This window comes from Seriola aureovittata, chromosome 5, assembly GCF_021018895.1.
Source record: "Seriola aureovittata isolate HTS-2021-v1 ecotype China chromosome 5, ASM2101889v1, whole genome shotgun sequence".
Classification (NCBI taxonomy): Eukaryota; Metazoa; Chordata; class Actinopteri; order Carangiformes; family Carangidae; genus Seriola; species Seriola aureovittata.
The window spans coordinates 9,267,175-9,288,474 of NC_079368.1; the positions used below are offsets into that span (position 1 = coordinate 9,267,175).

Here is a 21,300-nt window from a genome sequence, read left to right on the forward strand (position 1 = left end):
AAGCAGAGATGAAAATTTATGATTACAGTATAATATCAAAAAGCATAGAAAACACGTTGTGTTTTATGTTTGCTTTTCTGTGTTTGCAAACACAGATGCATGCACATGTTTCCCATTACCCTAGGAAAAACCCCACTCACTACAGAGATAGGCCTATAGAAGAAGTGCATTTTATGTATTATTCACAGATTAACCATAACAGGCATATAACTGTCCCTCATGAAACCAGACGTGTACAATTTCCAATTCTAATTTAAAGCACATTGAAATCTGATCTCACTGCCACACACAACTTTGTCAAGAGATATGCTACTCTCTCATATAATGTATTGCAATTCCTCTTGTGAGTTCAAACCATCTATCACAGTTTAGATTTAGTCAAGATTCACCAGAATCTGAAGGGGTCAGAGGCAGAAATATTAATGGGCCCTTCCGACAAGCACAGTGCAGCAGTAAGAGAGCGTGTGTAACATCAACATACCCTCTATTAGATAAAATAATAGCAGCAAATTTAGAGGGAAAAAAAAAAAAACTTTTAATATCACTTCACATCACTTTTCATGAAATAAACATTAAATTCTCCTTTACATGGACATTTCTTTGACATGGTTGCAATGTAGTTGCTCCACTGCACAAGCTGCTTGTCTCATTCTTGATACTCTACCACCAGATGCCGCCAAAGTTTGACATCTTCTGACATCTGGCTTTTACATGATTCACTATTAAATCACTATCATTATATCATACAGTCCAGCCCTGAGTGAGTCAGTGACACATCTCTTGGTATGTTGGCTCTGTACTCAAGTGCATTAGATCTAAAATGAAACAAGGTTAAAGTGCTGACTGTAGCCTTTAATTTGAGAGTATTTATACACATCAGATGAACAGGGTGAGTGCGCTGATTGTAAATGTTTTCATTTTCACAGAAATAAAATATATTTGACTATAAACCAATATCAACATGTTTAATATCTGGTGGCAAATCTCATGCAATCAATGCTGAGATCTGTAACTCATAGACATCAGCAGACACTTGTAATAGCCTACTTATGATAAATGTGCTGCAGCCATCTTCAGCTCTTGGCCTTGACCTCACCTATAACACCTGCTCAGGTGAAATGAGATCAGGTGACTGACTTTGTCCTTTGCCCGTCAAAGGTCACTTCACTGATTGGCCATCAAGCTGTAACATGTAGAAAGCATGAATAATCATTACTGACACCAAACCTAACCCCAGAGGTTTTAAAGGGGGGGCCCTTGAGTATAAAACAACTAGTAACCTACTGAGCCTTTGGGGATTAAGATTTTAAATAAATACAATTAACATTTGAAAAAAGTAACCGGTACTGTCACTCACAAGTCCCACAAAAAAACAGCAGAAACAAATACAGACATGCGAAGGAGTGAACGCTCTTGTCTTGCCTGCTTCTCTTCATTTCCTGTTGCGTTGATGCTGCATTTAAAACCCAAGTCAATAACCGTTGCAACGTACGGCAAGTTCTCTGCGACGCTATACAGTGACAAAACTTTATATATACCGCACCTTTTGTCTTATGTTGTTAATTTAAAATACTATTTTTAATTTCAAGGATGAGTTTAATGACTCGTATTGCTTTCACGCTCGACTGATGTTCGGTAGACTGAATGCTGTCGGTGGATTAAGTAAGCGGGAAGATGGTGTTTCCCATAGTTCATGAAGGCGGCACAGTGAGCATAGCTAGCAGCTGCTTGTGTCGTTGTGGAGGAGGGACGGTTGGGGGGGGTGAGCTGGAGGAGCCTTGTTCAGCCATGTTAGTTTTCTGTGCTGTTCACAAACGATGAGAGAGAGGAACCATGGCCTTGTCATTGAGCGGAGACGACGAGGAATATGATTCAGAGTCTGAGCAGGTCAGAGCTCTTACATTTCATAATGTGACCTCTCTGTATGCGTGTGTTGTTTTAGTGAGCTATGTGAAAGGAAGCCTTTTATAAGCTGAACGTTTTTTTTCCTTCAGTTGCTTCAGGTTAACGTTTTGGTTTTCACCCGCTTCTCTTCTTCTCTGTATTTTAGTCGAGTTGAAAGGAGAAAGGTCCTTTAAACCTTCTTCAACAGTTAACCAGGTTATAGACATGAACACCTAGCTAAACATTAAATACATATTACAGTTAAATAGAGTCGGACTGCTTATCTGAATTGATACCCTGATTGTCCAAACACACCGTGTCCTCTCCTCCTTGGACACCATCTATCATGTTAGCCACAACTGACCCATTTTGTACTGACCACCTCTTAACACAGAGCACTTTCATCCAGTAATGTTACAAATCCGTGGCTGTGGCCAGAACCTCAGTGTACTCCATTAGCTGTAAGGCCATCCAACTTCATGCTGGTAAAAAGCTGTGATTTACTCGTGTACACTAACGTCCCATAACTGCTTTGCTTGCGATTAATTTCCTCATACTTCCTAAACTTGCCCCACCACTCTGTGCCTTTAAGGAGGCTTTAGGCAAAATGTTGTTGGAGCAGGGACTGAGGAGGGGGATGGGGAGAGGGAACAATGAAGTGGCTCTGCTTCTGTTGGGTTCCCAAACCGGGGTCCAGTGACCCCCTCAAACCCCTGGCAAAATTATGGTTGGTATGATTTCAGCTGTGTTTTGTCCACATGTTTCCCACCAGAAGGAGGACTATAGAAAGCTGATGATTTAAGTTAGACGTCACACTCAACATGTTTTATCATGAGGTTCTTAAGGACAAGTTTGCATGTGATATTACGTCCATCTATAAGTAAGGTCCACAGCATGAATGTTTTCTAACTGAGCTCCATTAGACATTTAGCCTGTACTATTCAGGAGAAATGTGAGAAGTGTTGACACTACAGTCAGCTCCTTGTTCTTACACAATGTTTATACCCACAACATCCATTAACACTTCCTCATCAGAGAGGACATTTTGGGCCCTTGTGTTGTGACACATTCTCAGAGACAATAACACACACTTTTATCTGTGTTAAGGACCACTGTACATGAGCAGCAGATGATGAGCCTTGTGACCGCCTCCCACTGAAATCCACGTTGAAGCTGAGTCAGAAGACTGCGCTCAGAATATAGGCCATGTTTTTGTTCACAGGCCTCAGCAACCAATCCCAAATTCCTGACATATTACTGCACCGAGTTACAGTAAAGACGGGTCAGGTGGTAGTTGCTTTTGCGATCCCGCTCTGCAGAGTGACTGCTTTGAATTGGGTGTAGCCACACTTTGATGCCACCAGCTGAGGTCAGAGGTGTTAAGTGAGTGAACGAAACGTCAACTATTTGTTGTGATCAGAACTTTACATAGCCACTTTAATTCATCGGACGCTTTGTTCAGAGGCACTGCAAACCTGACTTAGGTAAGCTATTACAAAAGCAGTTGTCAGACAAAGGTCAGGAAAATAATGAGGCAGCTGAACTAAAAAACACAGTGTGACGTTGACAGTCACAGCTACCTCTGCAGCAGCAGCAGCACCAGTCCTGTCTTTGATGTCAACCTCCCGTATTTCCATAGTCAGATGGATTTATGGAAAGCTGTCAGATGGATTTAGCCATGTTTTGAACAAATTGTCTATCAGCAACAGCAGACAATGAACAACCTATTGTGTTGGGGAGACAAAAAAAACATACAATTTAAAAGACACTCAGTGATATAAAACTGTAGATTTCAAAAACAAGCCTTTCAAAAATCCTCCTGAGGAAAAAGGTGCTAGGACAGTTTGTGGTAAACATGAAGGAACATCTTGTTATGAGGATGTCCTGACAAAATCAGGGCAACATTAATTTATTATTATTACATACCGAGTAGGTTATTTTTTCACAGTCAACAGATTAATGGCTGGTTTCTCCTCTCTTTGTAGGTAGTATCATTCACGAAGCAATAGTCTAGATTGTCGTTAGCCTGGAATATCTTGTTTTATATCCGTCTTGTTTTGCCTGTTTCACATGTCCATAGAGCTCCAGCACTTATATCCAGAAATGAAATCAACATGTGCTTGAAAGCTATTTAATGAAATACTAATGTTAAATAAATAAATTAAATAAATATGAACTGAGTGATAACTGTTCAAAGAGCTACATTTATCAGTAATATGTGGGCAGCCGTGTATTTACCAGTTGTGGAATGAGAATAAATGACACTGGGAAAGTGCTCACAGGCTCACACTAAATCATAACCTCCACTGTGAGCTTATTTTTATCCATCTCTTGCAGTCCTATATTCAAACAGTTGCCACCAGCAAGGCCAATGTGTTGCCAAGGTAACCTCTCCTACTAGAACAAGAATCACTGTAATGGTCTATGATTTGTCTTATTTTCACAGTACTTCACAATCCTGCCATGGCAACAGGCAAGAGAGTAAAAATAAATGTGAGAAAATTACAAATGTGAATTTAGGGTCATTGTTTCAAAGCTGACTGGTGATGGTGTGTGTGTGTGTGTGTGTGTGTGTGTGTGTGTGTGTGTGTGCGTGCGCATGTGTGCACGTGTGTATGTGTGTGGGGGTGCTGAGTGTCTTTTCCCGTTATGAATTTGTAAGATGAGTTTAATCATCATGTTACCTTTTCTTTCATTTACTCCTATGAGTCACACATACAATATATGCGTAATTCACCTAGAAGTAGAATACAAGAAGTGGCAGCTGTGGGTCAGGTTTGGATCTGATCATTTCCACAATGGTTTCATTTTATGCCATTTTAGATTCTGATATTCATAGCTGAAAAATTTTGTCGATTAATTGATTATTTTCATAATTGATTGACCATACAAATTATTTTCAGAACACGATATCAAACATTTGTTGGTTCCAGCGTGTCAAATGTGAAGATTTGCTGCTATCCGCTGATTTGTATCTTTGTAAACTGAACATTTAAAAATGTCACCTTGAGCTTAGCTTATTTTTTCGCAATTTTCTGATATTTTACAGTCTTAACAATTAATCTGTTAATTGGGAAGGTGATCATCAGATTAATTGATACTAAAAATAATTGTTTGAGTCTTTTTTTTTTTTCTTTTTTTTTTTTGTCAAAAATACCAAACATTTGCTGTTCCCAGCTTCTTAAATGTTTGAAATGTTGATACTCTTCTTGGTATGGTTTTGGCCATTGGTTGGACATAACAAAACAGTTGGAGATGTCACTTTGACTTAGTACCTGTTTCCTTGTGTCTCTATTCTCTGGGAGAGTTGTAAAATCCCTTCAACTCAAACATAGAAAGCATGTTTGATCTTTAATTTTCCCCAGAGGGTGGATCCTTGAGAGCTTCCCTGTTTTTTTTTTGTTTTTTGTTTTTTATCAAGGGTTAGCAAAGGGTTAGCCAATTTTGAATTCCTAGTTGTAGCCAGTTTCTAAGACTTGTCACACAGCAGCAGGAACAGCCTGCTTATTATGCCCTAAAAAAAAATTGTTATTATGATGCAACATTTTCGGGCATAATTTGCAGCACCTCAATACAGACAAGCTGTCTTATAAACAGTATATTACACTCATTATCTTTCTTAAAGACACAAATATTGTTTCCAGGTACAAACTTGTCACCCCCCTACAGACAGAGGGTCTCCTAATTTTCCCAGCTTTGTCTCACTTTCACTCTCACTATTTGTCTTCCAGCAGCGGGCTGCCAACCGACCGAAGCCCAAGATGGGGACGTCGTCAGCCGTTAAGCTGCCGTCCAACCGCAGCTCATCTGGCGCCAGACGCAGGAGGACACGCTGCCGAAAGTGCGAGGCGTGCCTCCGAACCGAGTGCGGAGAGTGTCACTTCTGCAAGGACATGAAGAAGTTTGGAGGGCCAGGGCGCATGAAACAGTCCTGCATTATGAGACAATGCATCGCGGTGAGTCAGTAGTAGAACTGTAGATATTACAATTTTTTAGTTTTTATTTTTAGAAAGCATATGCTACATTTATCAGTTTAAAGAAAGATTTAGAAATTGAAATTGTATTAGCTATCACAGTGTCTCTTCTGAAAAAATACACATAACTCATAACATGGTTCATTGATGTTAAATGTGTTTATTCCTTGTTTGTGGTTTGGTCTTGCTCCATGCAGCCCGTCCTGCCCCACACGGCAGTGTGTGTGGTGTGTAAAGAGGCAGGGAAGGAGGACACACTGGAGGAGGAAGAGGACAAGTTCAACTTCATGCTAATGGAGTGCTCCATCTGCAACGAGATTGTCCATCCACACTGCCTCAAGGTACAGAGGGCTGGGCTGGGAATAGTTGAACAACTCGACCTCAGTCAAGTCATTCACACACTGACTCATCTGTGTTTAAGCATTGTGTCAGCAATCCCAGGTCATTGAAACATAATGTGAGTGAGTGACTCAGACAGTTGGACTGTAGTCACTGAAGGTAACTGGATATGGGAATGTTGTCGTTTATATAACTCTGAATACACTGTGATTCAGAAGTTTTTATGGCTCAAGCATGACGGTATCATGTTTGAGGATTTGACTCCCACCACATGTTGAAGAAAATGAGTCATCAGGCATAAAAACATTTACTAATGAGCAAAAGTTGAACTCATTGTCCTGAAAGGATGTGTGAACATAGACTTTACTAGTTTCAGCATTAAAGACATTTCATGAGGTAAAGGCAAAAAAATGTAAAGCAGCACACACCCTGTGTGCAACTGCTATGTCAAAAACACAACAGGTCGTTGCTAGCATAGGCTTAGTCAAACCAGTTTTTTAAACATGCACCATCTAGTTTTGCATCATGCAACAATTAAAATATTCTAAATCTTTTTTTTCAGATCTATACATTACGTATAAGAATTGAGACAAACATTCAGAGGTGCATATTTAAGATCCTCAAGTGGGAGTCTTTAACTTTACTTCTCTTTTCTACTCACTGTATGAAGCAAGAGTCTGTACGTTGCCAGTGGCTGAGTTAAATTGAACTGACCTGCCTAACAGGCACACGTCACAACATTCACTTTCACTTCCCTAGTCTTGTTTGTGTCAAACAAACTGTACATAGGAATCCGTTAAAGCTCGTTGGTCACGTTGAAATCCAGCTCATTTTCTTTGTGGTTTTGTCAGGTGAGCGATGCGTCTGGAGTGGTGAACGATGAACTGCCTAACTGCTGGGAATGTCCCAAATGCAACCATGCTGGGAAAAGTGGAAAAGTGAGTACAGATATGTGTGAGTCAGAGTGTTTGGATTTAGTAACAGCTCAATAAGTGTGTGTGTTTTATGTGTATTTTCAGACAGAATTACTACTAAAGAGTTTGGGTATTAATCATAGATAATAGCTGTTTTGTTATTTCACTATTACTTTCTTTATTTCAGTTTGTGTCTTCAGCCACTTCCTGTTTATACTCTTGTAGTTTGTGAAAGTAATTCACATGTGACTGAGCAGGAAACCACATACATACTACACGTTTTTTTTTGTTTTGGCTCCAGTGATGAGTTTATTAAACCGTAACTACACATTGAGCACAGTTGGTTTTCCTTGTCACTTTAGACAAAAGGTATAAAGTTGTCTCGCAATTTTTGTCCCCTTTGGTATTGAAGCAAAAAAGGGGTCCAGGCTTTAAGTACGCCTCCAACCTCCCTGGCTCTCTGCTGAGGGAACAGAAGCCTGTGAAGGAGGAGGGAGACGCTTCTTCTGCAGCCAAGAGGAGACCAGACAGAGAGGAGACACCCAGGTACAGACCTGAGGAGTCTCTCCGACAGCCACCACTGCTCTCCCCAAGCAGCCTGCCCAGGCCCAGGCCTGAGGACAAACTGAGGAAGAAGAGGAAGCTGTTTGAGGATGATGAGGAAGAGGATCTCAGTGTGAGGAAGAAGGTTTGTATCATTTACAGAGTACCTCATATATGTTTTTTTTAAATCAATAAACAGTGTTTTGGTTTAATACAACTTGTTATTTTTTTCATCCAGGAAAAGTCAGATGATCCTTATTTTTCTAAACTTCTGCATCAAATCAAGACAGAAGAGGAGGACGAAGACGCATATGAGGAGGAGGATGAAGAAGGAAGGGAGCCTCACTTCCGGAGTGGTGTAGAGAGGAAAGGGCGTTTTGGAGATGCTGAAGACGAACGGGATGACAAGGATTCCAAGAATGAACTTTTGAATCCCTGCATTAAAACACCCATTGGAGACAGTGACCAGTCTCACTGCAGCTCTCCGCAGGCTGGCCCCAGCAGTGAGGGCGGAAGCGAGACCCAGGAAAAAGGTCCTCGTCCAAAAGCTCGCCGTAAGCGCCGTTTACCTAACAGGGAGCTGAGCCGAGAACTGAGCAAAGCACTGAACCAGGAAATCCAGAAGACGGAGGACTGCCTGGCCAACGAGAACCGCCAACCCCTCAAGGTTGAGCCGGAGACGGAAAACGAGGAACCCAAGAGGTTGTTTCGCAACGGCAGTGAACTCGGGGATCAGAGGCCTCACCTCAAGACCAAAGAGATGAATGGGACCCCGTGGGAGCTGCGCCACTTCTACCCGAGTCAGATCACTCCGCTAGGCTTCAACAGGAGCACCCCAACCAACCGGCCGGTGCCCCCACGCTCCCCTCCCAAGTGTGTCCAAATGGAGCGGCACGTCATTCGGCCGCCTCCGATAAGCCCGCCTCCCGACAGACTGCCTCTAAAAGATGGTAAAACACACGTCATACAGCGCGAGGTCTGGATGAAGATCTTTGGCTATCTCACACACCAGGAGCTGTGTGTGTGCATGAGAGTTTGCAAGACGTGGAACAGATGGTAAATGCACAGCACACACGTAAAATAGCATGTTTATATTTTTTATGTTCAACATCACAGACATTGCAAAAGAAAAATATTGCTGCACAGAATGCACAAATTTTTCCTTTTTCCTTTTTAAGTGTGAAAGAGCAATTAGAGCTTGTTTTTTTTTTTTTGTGAGCTTATAACATGCGACACAAATGTTTGTCTCTGATGTCTAGGTGTTGTGACAAGAGACTTTGGATGAGGATCGATTTGAACCGCTGCACCTCCATCACTCCGCTCATGCTAAGCGGGATTATCCGCCGACAGCCAGTTTCCCTTGACCTCAGCTGGACCAACATTTCCAAGAAGCAATTAAGCTGGCTTATTAATAGATTGCCAGGTATCTAACTCGGTGATTCTTGAGCCATTAACAAGGAAAATTTTGCTCTTTTTTTTTTTTTTGGCTCATTCTGCATCAGTTTTTAAAGTACTGCTGTGTCTTTCAGGTCTGCGAGTGTTAAAGTTATCAGGGTGTTCTTGGGCTGCTGTATCTGCGCTCTGCACCTCCAGCTGCCCTCTGCTGCGCACCCTGGATGTCCAGTGGGTGGAGGGACTTAAAGACGCGCAGATGAGGGACCTCCTCTCACCCCCCACAGACAACAGACCAGGTAACTCAGGAATAAAACCTCCATCCGTGGTAGCACTTGTGCTTTGTAGACCCACTGTAGCCCCCATGCTATGATATAACATGTAACATTAATGTAGCTACTGGTTACATAAGGGTTAAAATCCTTGGTGATAAATTCACTGACTTCAAAATATTTTTTGGGGAAAAACTCAGTTAAGGTTTGTGTGTGTAGGTGGTGGATCAGTCATAGTGGATAACTTTGTACATTACCTACTCAGTTCATACTCATTATTGCTCCTCTTCTGTAAAGAGATGATTTTTAGTCAAAGACGAGCATCAACATTATTTTTCCTCATACCTCCTTTAGCTTTCAGGTCTTAGGACTAAGACATGGCTTTAAAAATAAAGTTGATTGCAAGTAAGAGCATAAAGTAAGAACATAAAGTGAATGTGATGTTCTTTATGCGACTGACTGACAGGTCAACTGGATAACCGCTGCAAGCTGCGGAATGTGGAGGACCTGCGGCTGGCGGGGCTGGACATCACCGACACGTCATTACGTCTGATCAGTCGGCAGATGCCTTCGCTGTCCAGACTCGACCTGAGCTACTGCAACCATATCAACGACCAGTCAGTCAACCTACTGACAGCAGCAGGAACCACGACCAGAGACTCTCTCACAGAAATCAACCTCTCTGGTGAGAACTGGGACTTTAAGAATACACAGGCACAATTGCGAGAGTTTCTGGGTTGTAATTACATACAGATGTGACGCAGTGTGAAGCTACATGCTTTTGCTGGGTGGCCACTCAAGTCACGGCTTTGCAGGAAACCAGTCCCAATGATCAGTTAGTGTGAATGACATCTTCAGTAATGTCTGCAGTCTGCAACAGATAATGTGTCGTAACCAGAGTGTAGAGACCAAAAGCAAATCTGCAAATGTAAACTTTTGAAAAGCCACATGTACCTCAGTTTCCAATAGAAAAAGGAAAGGCCACACAAAATAGGTATTTTTCACAAAAGAGATTTTATCTTGTTTTACTAGGAAAAGTGCAGGTGTTACTAATAACATCCAATGTCCTATTCAAGTGTCTTACTAAGCAATGACAGTGTGATACAGAGCCAGCATACACAATACCAGGACCCTGAAACGTCTTCCACTGAAAAGCCACAAAAGACAAGCGAACGAAGGGCTCTTGCTGTTTCACAGATGGTAGTTAAATTACTGCCATGGGCAACTAATTAACAGTCTGGTTCCTGGATAGGCAGAGAGAAGAAGTACAAGGCTGTGCTCATTTAATCTCATGGAGCACTGTCTCACTATAGACAGTGTAAGCACAATTGACCATTGAAGGCAAAGAAAGTATATCACATCTGACTGTAATCACAGAATATTTCACCGATCCAAAACATTACACGTCGACACTGATGACGTATCAGAAACAGAAATTAATTGAACTCTGAGATTAAGACAAATAAATAAATTCCAAAAAGATGAGTGAATATAAACGCCACTGGACATTTTTCAGGACATTTTGAACTAATAAATCACTTCTTGAAGTGTTCTATCCCACACATGTGTTTTCAGTATTTTGGTTGATTAGACATCTGTTCAGGATGGGCGGAGCTATAAGGTCCCAATAAGAATGACTGACAGAGAGCTGACAATCACACACAGTCCTCAGAAGAGGTATAATAACTGAAAATACCTGTGTGGGTTGCTTTGGGGGAATAAATTAAGAAAGTGAAAAATAACATTTTCCTTTTGCAGGCAATTCTAAAATAGTTCAAGCTCCAACCTACTTTAAACTTTTTCAAATGCTGACACATTTTAAAATCTTTCTGTAATTCTGTAATTTTTTAGCTGCTTGCCATCATTGTGAGTTGTAAATGAACCGAGTCTGCCGACTGGGGCCGGGTTCAGTAGAGCCCATGAAAAGACAGGACTGTTTAAGAGTTAAGTGTGTCCTACTTACATAATCTACATGCTTTGAGATCTTGTATTTGACGTTATGCATCAAGAAAAGACGTGAAAACTAAATGATTTGCAGTGTCTTATTCTATGCACATCCCTTTTTAGATATCAGACTTGTGACTGATTATTGTTCTCTCTGTTTTATTTTAGTTTGCAACCGGGTCACAGACCATTCCCTAAACTTTTTCAAGCGCTGTGGAAGCATCTGTCAGATAGACCTTCGCTTCTGCAAGCAGGTGACCAAGACGGCCTGCGAAAGGTTCATCGCAGAGATGTCTGTGAGCGTACCATTTAGACTGAAAGAGGACAAACTGCTGCAGAAGACAAGCTAGTTTCTAACAGGAAAAATATGATTGAAAAACTGTCTTTGCACTTAATGGAACAATTATTTTCTTTTTAAACTGGTCCCTATGATAAGTCTCTGAGTCAGTGTCACGGTAGACAAAGTGAAATGAGAGGCGGATTTCTGGATGGAGAACTTAGATGGATGATAAACATTCACTGGACGGACAAAGAGCGAACGTCATGCATGTACTTGTGTTGAGAGTTTACTTTTATAAAGACGTGCTTGTAATTGATGGTTGGGTTGTTTATTTTTAATCTTTAAATATTTGAAAACACAGTATTTTTATACAAGCACCATTTCATGAGTTTACAGTGTCTCAGGAGCTAAATATGACAGAGAGACTGTACGGCATGGGAACCTCCCTCAGTTTGCCTTCATACAAGTGTCTCCTATGTGCCAAAATCTGTATTGGACATCAATGTAACCTCAGTATCAGAGGAAAAAAAAAAGAACATGTACAGTAATAAATATCTGACTAAATTATCATAAATACTTCCCAAATATTTAGAATGTATTTCAACAATGATAAAACAGAGTAAACAAATTTCATATTCCTGTTACACCCCCATGTCTTCAGTTATCTTAATACCTTTATGAACTGTTGTGTTGGTAATTGATGGGGTTTTCATCAGCATTTCAACATTAATTTATTGTTGTTGTTTTTTGTTTTTTTTATTCCAGTTTGTATTTATTCATTTATTCAGTAATTTGACGTGGATGTCTCAGAGATGGTTCAAAATGCTTGCCAATAATTTATCGGGGTGGTTTGAGCCTGTTGCAGCACCCAGTCGGTGGCTTTAACACCCAAAAGCCAGAAGCAGGAATTTGACAGTCACAGCAAACGTGACCGACAACTTACCTGACAGACTTTGTATAATGCAGTCAACCCAGCATATCTGGTCCTCTATACAGGTTTATATAAGCAACTAATTAAGACCTTTGCAAATAACTCATTTGCATACATTTAAAAATAAACTCCATACACTTGGTGTTGTGTGTATTTTGGGTGTTGTGCTGTAATCTGCTATCACCTCAAGTGAATGTGATAATGTTTATATTTGTAAATCCAAAAACTAAGTGCTAATATGCATTAAAAGAATTTCATTTGTACTATCACTGAGTCTTCACTTTTCTTAGTCATATTCTTATGGAAGTGAAAGATGCCAGGAGTCATGTTTTCTTGTCCTGTAACTGCTTAAAATGAGCCGTGTGACACCTCGTCATAGGTTATGGCTTCAGTGTGAATAAGAGCTTGATGGACCAAATAAATTATGTGTCTGTATGTATACCAATTAGCAGGTTTCTTCCCTATTTTTTGTATTTTGCCTTTAAGAAATCCCCACACAATTTCCCAATGTAAAGTTTTTAAATTGTAAAAAAAAAAAAAAAAGCAAAACTGATAATTTTGTGTTGATAAATTAATCAAATGATCTCTTCTGCACTAACTATGAATTATTTATCCAAGATAATACAGGGACACTGTTTGGGATGCATGAGTATACAAAAACAGACTTTAATTAAAATCTTTAATTACCAAAATAAAAAGTTCAACATTCCCAAATACAAAGACAAAACCTTGCACACAATTACACCCTCTCTAAAGGAAAAGTGCAACTTGCTCCGTTACTATTCGTGATTGTAGAGGACGTCTTTACTGTGATAGCAGCAATGTTGACTTTGTGTGGGTACAGTAGAGAGCTGGATACTTCTAAATGAGCAGGATTAGGTGAAATAAAAACCAGCAAATTGAGTTTTAGAGATGGGGAAGATGGAGGATATAACATAACCAGTGTCATACAGGTTCTTGTCATGCTCTGGTTCAAGAGGGACAGATAGTTCAAGCAAAACTATGCAGATTAAACATATTTGAAACCACTTGACAGGAAAACGTAACTCTGTAATAATAAACTAACCCAAATCCCAGGGACATTTCAATAATCTGATATTACGCAATTTAAATCAAATGGAAAAAAATATAGATATATACATCTCATATGGATCAATATATGCAAATGTACATTAGCAAGTCATTATTTCTATATACTTTCTATACCACAGGTGTCAGTAAACTCATCGCTATGTCTTTGAATAGTTAGTTCAATATATTACTCCTACATGTGAGAAAATCAACTAAAACGCATTAAGACACTTCATTCCACTCCCAACAATATACGACAACAACAAAAACAAAAACATTCAGAGTTTCACATCCACAGTTCAGCTTGGAAACAGGGAAGATGGTTGGATGAGTTAGCACCGGTTTTTGTCTTGCATCTCCACGAAAGACAGAGGTGACAGCAGAGGTCAGCTATTGCTGTAATGACAGAGTTTGTATGGTCGTTTCAACGTGTAATGCATTGCAATAAGCTCTTTTTTTTTTATAACAAAATATGTGAATATGGTGAAATAAATCACACATCGACTTTCATCATAAATCACCATTATCAGTCATCGGTGTCCTTGAATCACAGCGGCAGAGCACTTACTCATCTGTGGGCTGAGTAACACTGAGTTAAACTTCAAAAGAAAACAAGTTCAGTGATTTCTATTTAGCTTTTCTCACTAACCTTAAAGTTATTGGCATTCAAAACCCCATCAGTCAAGCTGAGGTTTGGACAAGTTTTCAATCAGTAGCAGACCTTAGTCACTATTACTGGTTTGAATTTGGTTGTGAGCAGTGGTGCCTTAACACACACAGTGAACAAAGTGCTTTCTATTAAAATGTGCTAACAATTACCAGCCACACACTGGCCAACACAGTCGAGGGAAAAAGAAGATGGGTGAGAAGCATGAGTGCGTGACCCATTATTTGGCACCTAACTCTCCTGTGCTCAGGTTCAGTATGTGTCCGTCCTCTGTGTTACTAAGATATGTATTCACTTGCAGCAGTTGTAAAGAGAGGTGCTCTAAATAATACTCAGCAGTCGAGTGCCAGCTACAGTTTATAGGCAGATCTGAGGGTGATGTGTTGTGTTTAATAAGACTGCACGTGACTGAATGCCACACATTCTTTGTGTTGAAAAACTGTAAGAAAAGCAAAATAGACACTAAGGAATGAAGACAGATTAGAGATATGTTTACTTGAGGAATGACTCACAGGAGGGTACGATCCTATGCTCTGCCCACTGGTTAAACCAAAGAGTCAAAGTCTTAAGAAAAACACATTTCTCATAATATTTCAATGTGCAAATAATGTGAATACAAACATGAAACATCCACAAAATAAGTCTTTTGGGGATTCCAAAGTTATGAGCTGCATGGTTGAATTAAGGTACAGTCTCAATCTGAGCTGCTGCTGCTCTGAAGCAGGTGCTGTGGCGTTGCAGTTGGTGCATTAGGACTTGAAGACGTGCACGGCCCTCACGACATACTGCCTGCAGATCGGGCACTCGTTCATCCTCTTGCCACACTTCGTGCAGGTGACCATGTGACCGCACTCCAGGAGAACGCAGTCGATCATGGCGTCCATGCAGATCCTGCAGAGGTTGTCGTCATGGATCGTCAGCGGACCCTTCTCACCGTCTGTAAGAGACAGAGAGAGACACGGAGAAGTGACTGGAAATGTTAAAGAACTGCTTTAAACACAATGGAGAAAAAAAAAACATGCACTGGGGAGAGACAAGGGGGCAGCAAAATACCCAACAGCTTAATAAAACACCTCATCTTATCCAGTGTGCCTTATCTTGGTCAGGTCATGCACACAATCTCCTGAAAAATGTCAATGCCTGTTGTGGCTATGTGTCAAGATGTTTCTATGGCAACCACAAAGTCTTTATCACTGAGGGCATGCTGGTAAGGGAGTGAATGTGTGAATGTACACAGCTAACATACTGCAGTTCTCAGTATAATTAGCTTCACATGTTGAACACATGAACAGAGGACCTTGGGAGATTGATCTCACGGTGGATCAATATTCCTGGAGCATGACAAATGAAACTGAAATATTTGAGTTCTTAAGTGGAGTACATTCATTTTCAGTGAAACAGCACATGTAGGGATTTTCACAAAGAAAGGATTGGATAACGAATGAGAACAGGTTCATGATGAAGACAGATGTGATGTAGATGTGATACTGTTCATACGATGGAGAGGCGTGTCACAGATGGTTATGTGTGACCACGGCAACGGTGGCGAGGAATCCATAAGCCTTACCTCCGATGGCACCGTTGCAGATTGGAGGGGGGAAGGTCACCACTTAAGTGTGGGAGGAGTAAAGCAAGCGAGAAAAAATTGGATCATCACACTGAATGAATAAACTCATTTGAATGAGTCTGCTTGTGTCTACATGTGATCAGTGTAGGCACTATCATCAGAAGAAGAAAGATATTAGGTTTATATGGGTAAAAACAGGATGTGGCATACAGTACCAACATCTAGGGCAGTTCAAACAGATGGGTGACATCTTACCTGTGGTTACAGTACTGCTCACATTTTCCACTGCAAGAGAGAAATCAGACTATCACTGAGTGCACAGTAAATACAGGCAAGTACTGAATACTTCAATGGCAACTTATATCTATATACACTCTCTACTTGACTTCACATATTCTATCATAAAATTTAGATTTTTCATACCTATCAACTAATAAATAATAAGAAAACTGCCAACAGTCATCTCTATGCACAGTATTCAATACACACATGATTTCCTGTTTTCCTCTGTCTCTCTGTACAGTCTGCTGACACGCTCCACAAGTTCCCACTTCTCACAGCACCCTGAATAGTTGACAAAGTTCCTGGCCAGGATCTCCTTCAGCTGCCTGACAGACAGGCCCTCAATGTCCCTCAAGCTGGAGATGTCTGAGAGAGACGCTCTGGCCCGACGTCGCGTCTGAGGACTCACCTAAAGGATCAGAAGAACCACTAAATTATACTTTTTGTACAGAAAACTCTTTTTTTCTGGATTTCAGCCTCCCTATCATAGATGGTTTTATTTATTACTGCTTCTTTTGTACAATAAGCACTGTGACTGTAATTGGAAAATCTGAAGTACATTGAATCCTGCAATCTGCAAGAAACTGCAGTTTTTGCAGGAGGAGAGAAAGCAGTTTCAGATCCAGCCAAGAAGTTCTAAGCATTAGCATCTCATTTTCAACCCTTGCATTGGATTCCTTGCACTGCATCAACATTCAGCAACAGAAATGAAATGTATATAATATAATATATAAATGATTTCAAAATGATTGCAGGAAATCTGATCACCTCAGGAGTGTGTTCACTGGGATCCAAGTTGAGGAGAGACACCGATGTGGCGTCGCCCATATCCTGCAACACAACAACAGCAACAACAAACATTAGTTTGCACTATATGCAAAGAACAAGCCAGCTAATTGAGGATTAGGATTAGGCACTTCAGACAGCTCATTGATACCTTAGGAACAACAATGTCTCGTCCCTTCCATTCATAGAAAAGCTTACTGCTCCCTAAGCAGGCCAAGTACAAGTATTTATAGTGGATCCTGGCTGTTTGGAACTGAGCTCCCATTTCATCGCCAGTTGCGGCACTTATTCTTTCTTTTACTTATTGCCTCTATGCTTTCTAGAATCCCAATCAGTTTCCTTTTGGCTGGCTAACAAACTGTAGTAAAGCCAGTCTGAAAAGGTGAAAAATAAACCTCACTTCAACACTTTGTTTCTATATTTGTGTGTGGTGACATGTCAAGTGGTTCCCTTAGACTCATTTATAGTAGCTCAGCAAATAGTCTCCCTCAATTGATGACATAATGCACTAAAATCTCCCCAAACAACCAAAAGAGCTGTGGAAAAACACAGTAGACTCCTCGGAAATCCAAGCTTTGTGCCTACAGCTCTGACAGTAAATGATCTACAGTAAATCTGTAAAATCCAAACTTTCACCAACCATGTTAATTATTTTACCCACAAATTGAGTTTTACAAGCAAACAAGAGGGGCCATGTAATGATTAGCCACAAAACTGAGAGGCTAGCAGCTATACGTCTGTATCTCAGCATATGTTACAGGGATACGGTTTGATTGTGATGTTATTAAAAATACTACATATTTCAAAGTCAGCCCTGACCTGGTTGGTATCAGAACTATCACTCCTGCTGAGCGGCTCCTCCTGAGAAGCGACGAAAGCAGACAGCTCAGAGGCAGATCGTGTGGTAGAAGGGGTTGGCGTATACAGGGAACGCGAGTGGAGGCTGCCCGTGTCAGGGTCCTCCTCTTCCTCAATGCCTTGGTGACAGAGCACCAAGTCCACCAGGTCTTCCTTTTCCCTGCAGGTATCGGTGGGGATGTTACGGAGTAGCAAGTACTGACGCAGGTCCTTCACTCGTAAACGCATGAGCCGAGGCCGCTGAAAGGCTGTCGCTTTCAGCAAGTGACATGTGGCACAAACGCGCAGATTCTCCTGAAGCACGGAGCACAGCGAGCAGAAGCTCTTCTTGCAGTCGCAGCAAATATACTAGTGAAGAAATAGAGTGAAAAGAAAACAAGATGATGGAAATTAGGCAATTAGTGATTTATGCATACCTTGTACCATGTGTTACTGCCAAAAATCCCTCGTATCAGAATGATGCATAAGACTGAAAAATGTGACCAAATATCTATCTGCCCTTTATTTATAGTTTTTTGACAATAACCTGTGATATTTCAGAAAAAAAAAACAGGAAGACAGTTAAGTGGACAGACAACATTTAATATATCACTGGAAAACATATCCATGCCAATAGACCTTCCCTGCATTTTTCAATCACTCACATCTGCTCTACCTCTCCAGGCACAGACACAGGAGACAGCTCATTTCTTTTAAGTGACAAACATCAAACAGTAATAAATGCAAGACGTGGGATTAAACTGGCACGATGAGTGAGTGAAGCACAGGGTTCAGACAGAATGAGACCCTGTGAGCCATACATGAACATCAGTGAGGATGATATCACAGAACCAGTATGTTGTCCATCTGTCTCTGAAATCAGCTAGAACGGCACAGCATTTTCAATAAAAATGACTTGCCTCTGGGTGTAAATTAAATTCTCCACACAGCTAAATATTGTTCCAGCAATTTAGAAACTGTGGCTAATTACACTTTGCAAGAAAACAACCTCTTTACAATTTACAAGACTCAAGGATACTCTAAAAAAAGAAAAAAAATGGTTTAAGACATGGGCTTTGATTCATTTCACTCTTTATTTTAAGTCCATTGGCCAAACAGCATTAAAAAATATGAAGACTGATTACAAATGTAGATGTGCATTATGATATTCCGTCAATCTACATGCCAAAAACTAGATTACTCCACAGCCAGGTACAGTCAGTAATTAATACTTCTGACTAAAATATTCATTTAACATCCCCCTCTGCTTCAACACATGCCCTTTTTCCTCCTCATTAAGTGAGCAGACCTATTGACATGTACTGGCATCACACAGAGCACCCAGGCACCTACCTTCCTCCTGAAGACTGAGAAGGCCTGGCCACAGGCCTTGCATACAAGACCGGGACTCCCTGAGCTGGTGGGCGGGTATGTGGAATATCCCGCACTGGGGGCAAATCTGAAGGGTCCAGCACCGGCCCCAAACCCTGGCTGCTGGCCTCTGACGGCCCCAGTACCCATGACTTCATTCAGCAGACCACAGCATGAAGCCCACATGGACGAGGCCCCTGCCTGACAGTCACAAAACACCTTCACTTCAGTATTTCCCCTCTTCACATTAATGTTGTTGATGCAGCAGTTACTGACACGACATTTAACATGAATGGGTGCAACAGCAACATTTGTACTGATGGTTACCACAGAAACATACCCTGCGTTCTCTATAGAAACTAAATATGGGTGTTAATTATAGATGAAATTATTAAAAGCCTTCACCCCACAGTGCTAGTTTAAGACAATAAAGCACAAAGCAAGATGTGCAGACAGGAGGAGCAAGCAGCTACAACTGCCACAACACAAACACATAATTAAGCTAGCTACATAGTTAAAATATTTAGATGAGCAGCTAACGTTAACGTTGCAAGAGCGGATAAAACAAATAAACAAAATCTTCAATAAGAAAATTTATTTACCTAAATAAGTTCATGTAGAACATTAATATCAAGTTGATGTTTGGTGACAGACCGCTGTCAGAGTTGCCGTTTTGATAATTAGCTAACACAGGCTGGGAAACATAACGGTAGCTCCGGAGACACAGCAACAAGAAGCTTGCGTTATATTAGCTAACGTTAGCTGGCAGCTATAGCACTAAGCAGGACAAAAATTGGAAGAGAGATTATGTAAAGAAAAAAATGCACCTTCATTGCAGCTCCGGCGTGTCTACTGTGAAAGAACAGACTGACGGTGTAACCATTGCAATACGGACCGTCTCCTATTTTCGCTGAACTGCCTGAATGCGTCTCGGTGTGACGAGAGCTACGAAAGTGCCCCGAGCACAGCCACTGCTACTGCTTCTTCTTGTCTCTGATGCTGCGGTGGTCTCGACTCAGCGGCACTGAGTTGCTGCCCCCACAGGCCACATACAGAACTGAGTGCAGTCCACTTCCCAGTCCCCAGTACCAGGGGACCATATTGAGGTCATGTGCTATTGGATAGTTACATTATATAAGGTGCCTTAAAGAGTGTTTTAAATAAAGTAAAAACTACTGATTTAGAATATTTTTGCCTTCAGTATTTGTAGATTCAATATACTAAGATTAAAGTATTTTTTAATCAAACAAAATAAAAAGGTTTCACTATTTTCCACCAATCCCTGGCACTGGAAGGTTTTGAAACATTAACATTTAGTCCTTCAGGTTGGGAAATAAAAGTGCAACATAAAAAATCCAAATAAAACTTCCTATTTGGGGTTTCATGTTTCTAACATCATTGCTATTGCCTGTTCAACAACTGTGTATAGATTTAAAAGAATAATTTCAGGGTGCCTTGAACTGCAATGATCCCAGTTAAAGTGTAGTTGGGGACATTTGATGCATGTCATTCCCCATCCCTCACCAAAATATCTTATAAGCATAATTATAAAAAATAATATCAATGTGATTTCTTCCATCTGACAAAAAGATTGTGGCTGGTTATTAGCTTCATGCAATATATAGTCTAAACGAAGCATGCTGGGTCATGCCATGGATCCTATCGGCATATACAGCATTATGACTCATGTTTCTCTTTCACTTCCCCAGTCACATCAAAACCAGACATCAAAAAACAATTATAACTTTCTCACATTTTGCAGCTATCCCCTTTCTCACAAACCTTCAACTCCCCATGCCATTATCTTGTTAAACCCAAGCCCCAGGAACCACCAGGCCATGTTCTATAGCAAGAGCTCAATCTGTAATGCTTTAAAACTAAATATATATTTTTTGTCATACAAAATATAAAACCTAATAATTCTGCCCATGTCACTACAATATCTAATGTTTGTGCTGTGCTTTGTTTGACACTCATATTGGGTGAAAGCGTATATTTTATGATCATATTTTTCTAAAGGTCAGATTCTATATACATAGGCTAAATACAAGATGATTTTAAAAAAATGTTAGGATATGAAAACTGCGTTTATTTACTTTACTTTTAATTTTTGTTGTTACCCTGTGTTAATTTATTGTATTCCTTACAATTGAATGTTTTCATTGTACGTGTACATGGTTTGTACACTGGCAACAAAGAATATGATTATTAAAAAAAAATGATAATGGCACTTCCGGTCCGGCTCT

At 40.5% G+C, this 21,300-nt stretch overlaps 2 protein-coding genes across 4 annotated transcripts; one reads left to right on the forward strand and one right to left on the reverse strand.

The window, feature by feature from the left end:
- The first annotated feature begins 1,733 nt into the window (after positions 1-1,733).
- kdm2ba (lysine (K)-specific demethylase 2Ba) lies at positions 1,734-12,914 on the forward strand. Of its 2 annotated transcripts, XR_008827838.1 has the most exons (11): positions 1,734-1,887; positions 5,616-5,840; positions 6,056-6,199; positions 7,049-7,135; positions 7,515-7,799; positions 7,893-8,710; positions 8,914-9,077; positions 9,184-9,345; positions 9,785-10,003; positions 11,170-11,261; positions 11,431-11,567. XR_008827838.1 is itself a non-coding variant. In XM_056376190.1 (10 exons), the coding sequence occupies exons 1-10, from the start codon at positions 1,834-1,836 to the stop codon at positions 11,610-11,612; spliced, it is 2,340 nt and encodes a 779-aa protein (XP_056232165.1). In that variant the 5' UTR covers positions 1,734-1,833; the 3' UTR covers positions 11,613-12,914. The 2 variants fall into 2 exon arrangements, 1 of the variants encoding a protein (XP_056232165.1); XM_056376190.1 differs by lacking the exon at positions 11,170-11,261 and having other exon boundaries at positions 11,431-12,914.
- Positions 12,915-13,138: 224 nt separating this feature from the next.
- Positions 13,139-20,026, reverse strand: rnf34a (ring finger protein 34a). 2 transcript variants are annotated; one of them, XM_056376191.1, is made up of 8 exons: positions 19,882-20,026; positions 19,037-19,255; positions 17,666-18,052; positions 16,829-16,891; positions 16,268-16,469; positions 16,034-16,063; positions 15,779-15,820; positions 13,139-15,148 (listed from the first exon to the last, which is right to left on the reverse strand). In XM_056376191.1, exons 1-8 carry the CDS (start codon positions 19,885-19,887, stop codon positions 14,961-14,963), a joined length of 1,137 nt encoding a protein of 378 aa, XP_056232166.1. In that variant the 5' UTR covers positions 19,888-20,026; the 3' UTR covers positions 13,139-14,960. The 2 variants fall into 2 exon arrangements, with proteins under 2 accessions (XP_056232166.1, XP_056232167.1); XM_056376192.1 differs by lacking the exon at positions 15,779-15,820.
- Between the last annotated feature and the right edge of the window lie 1,274 nt (positions 20,027-21,300).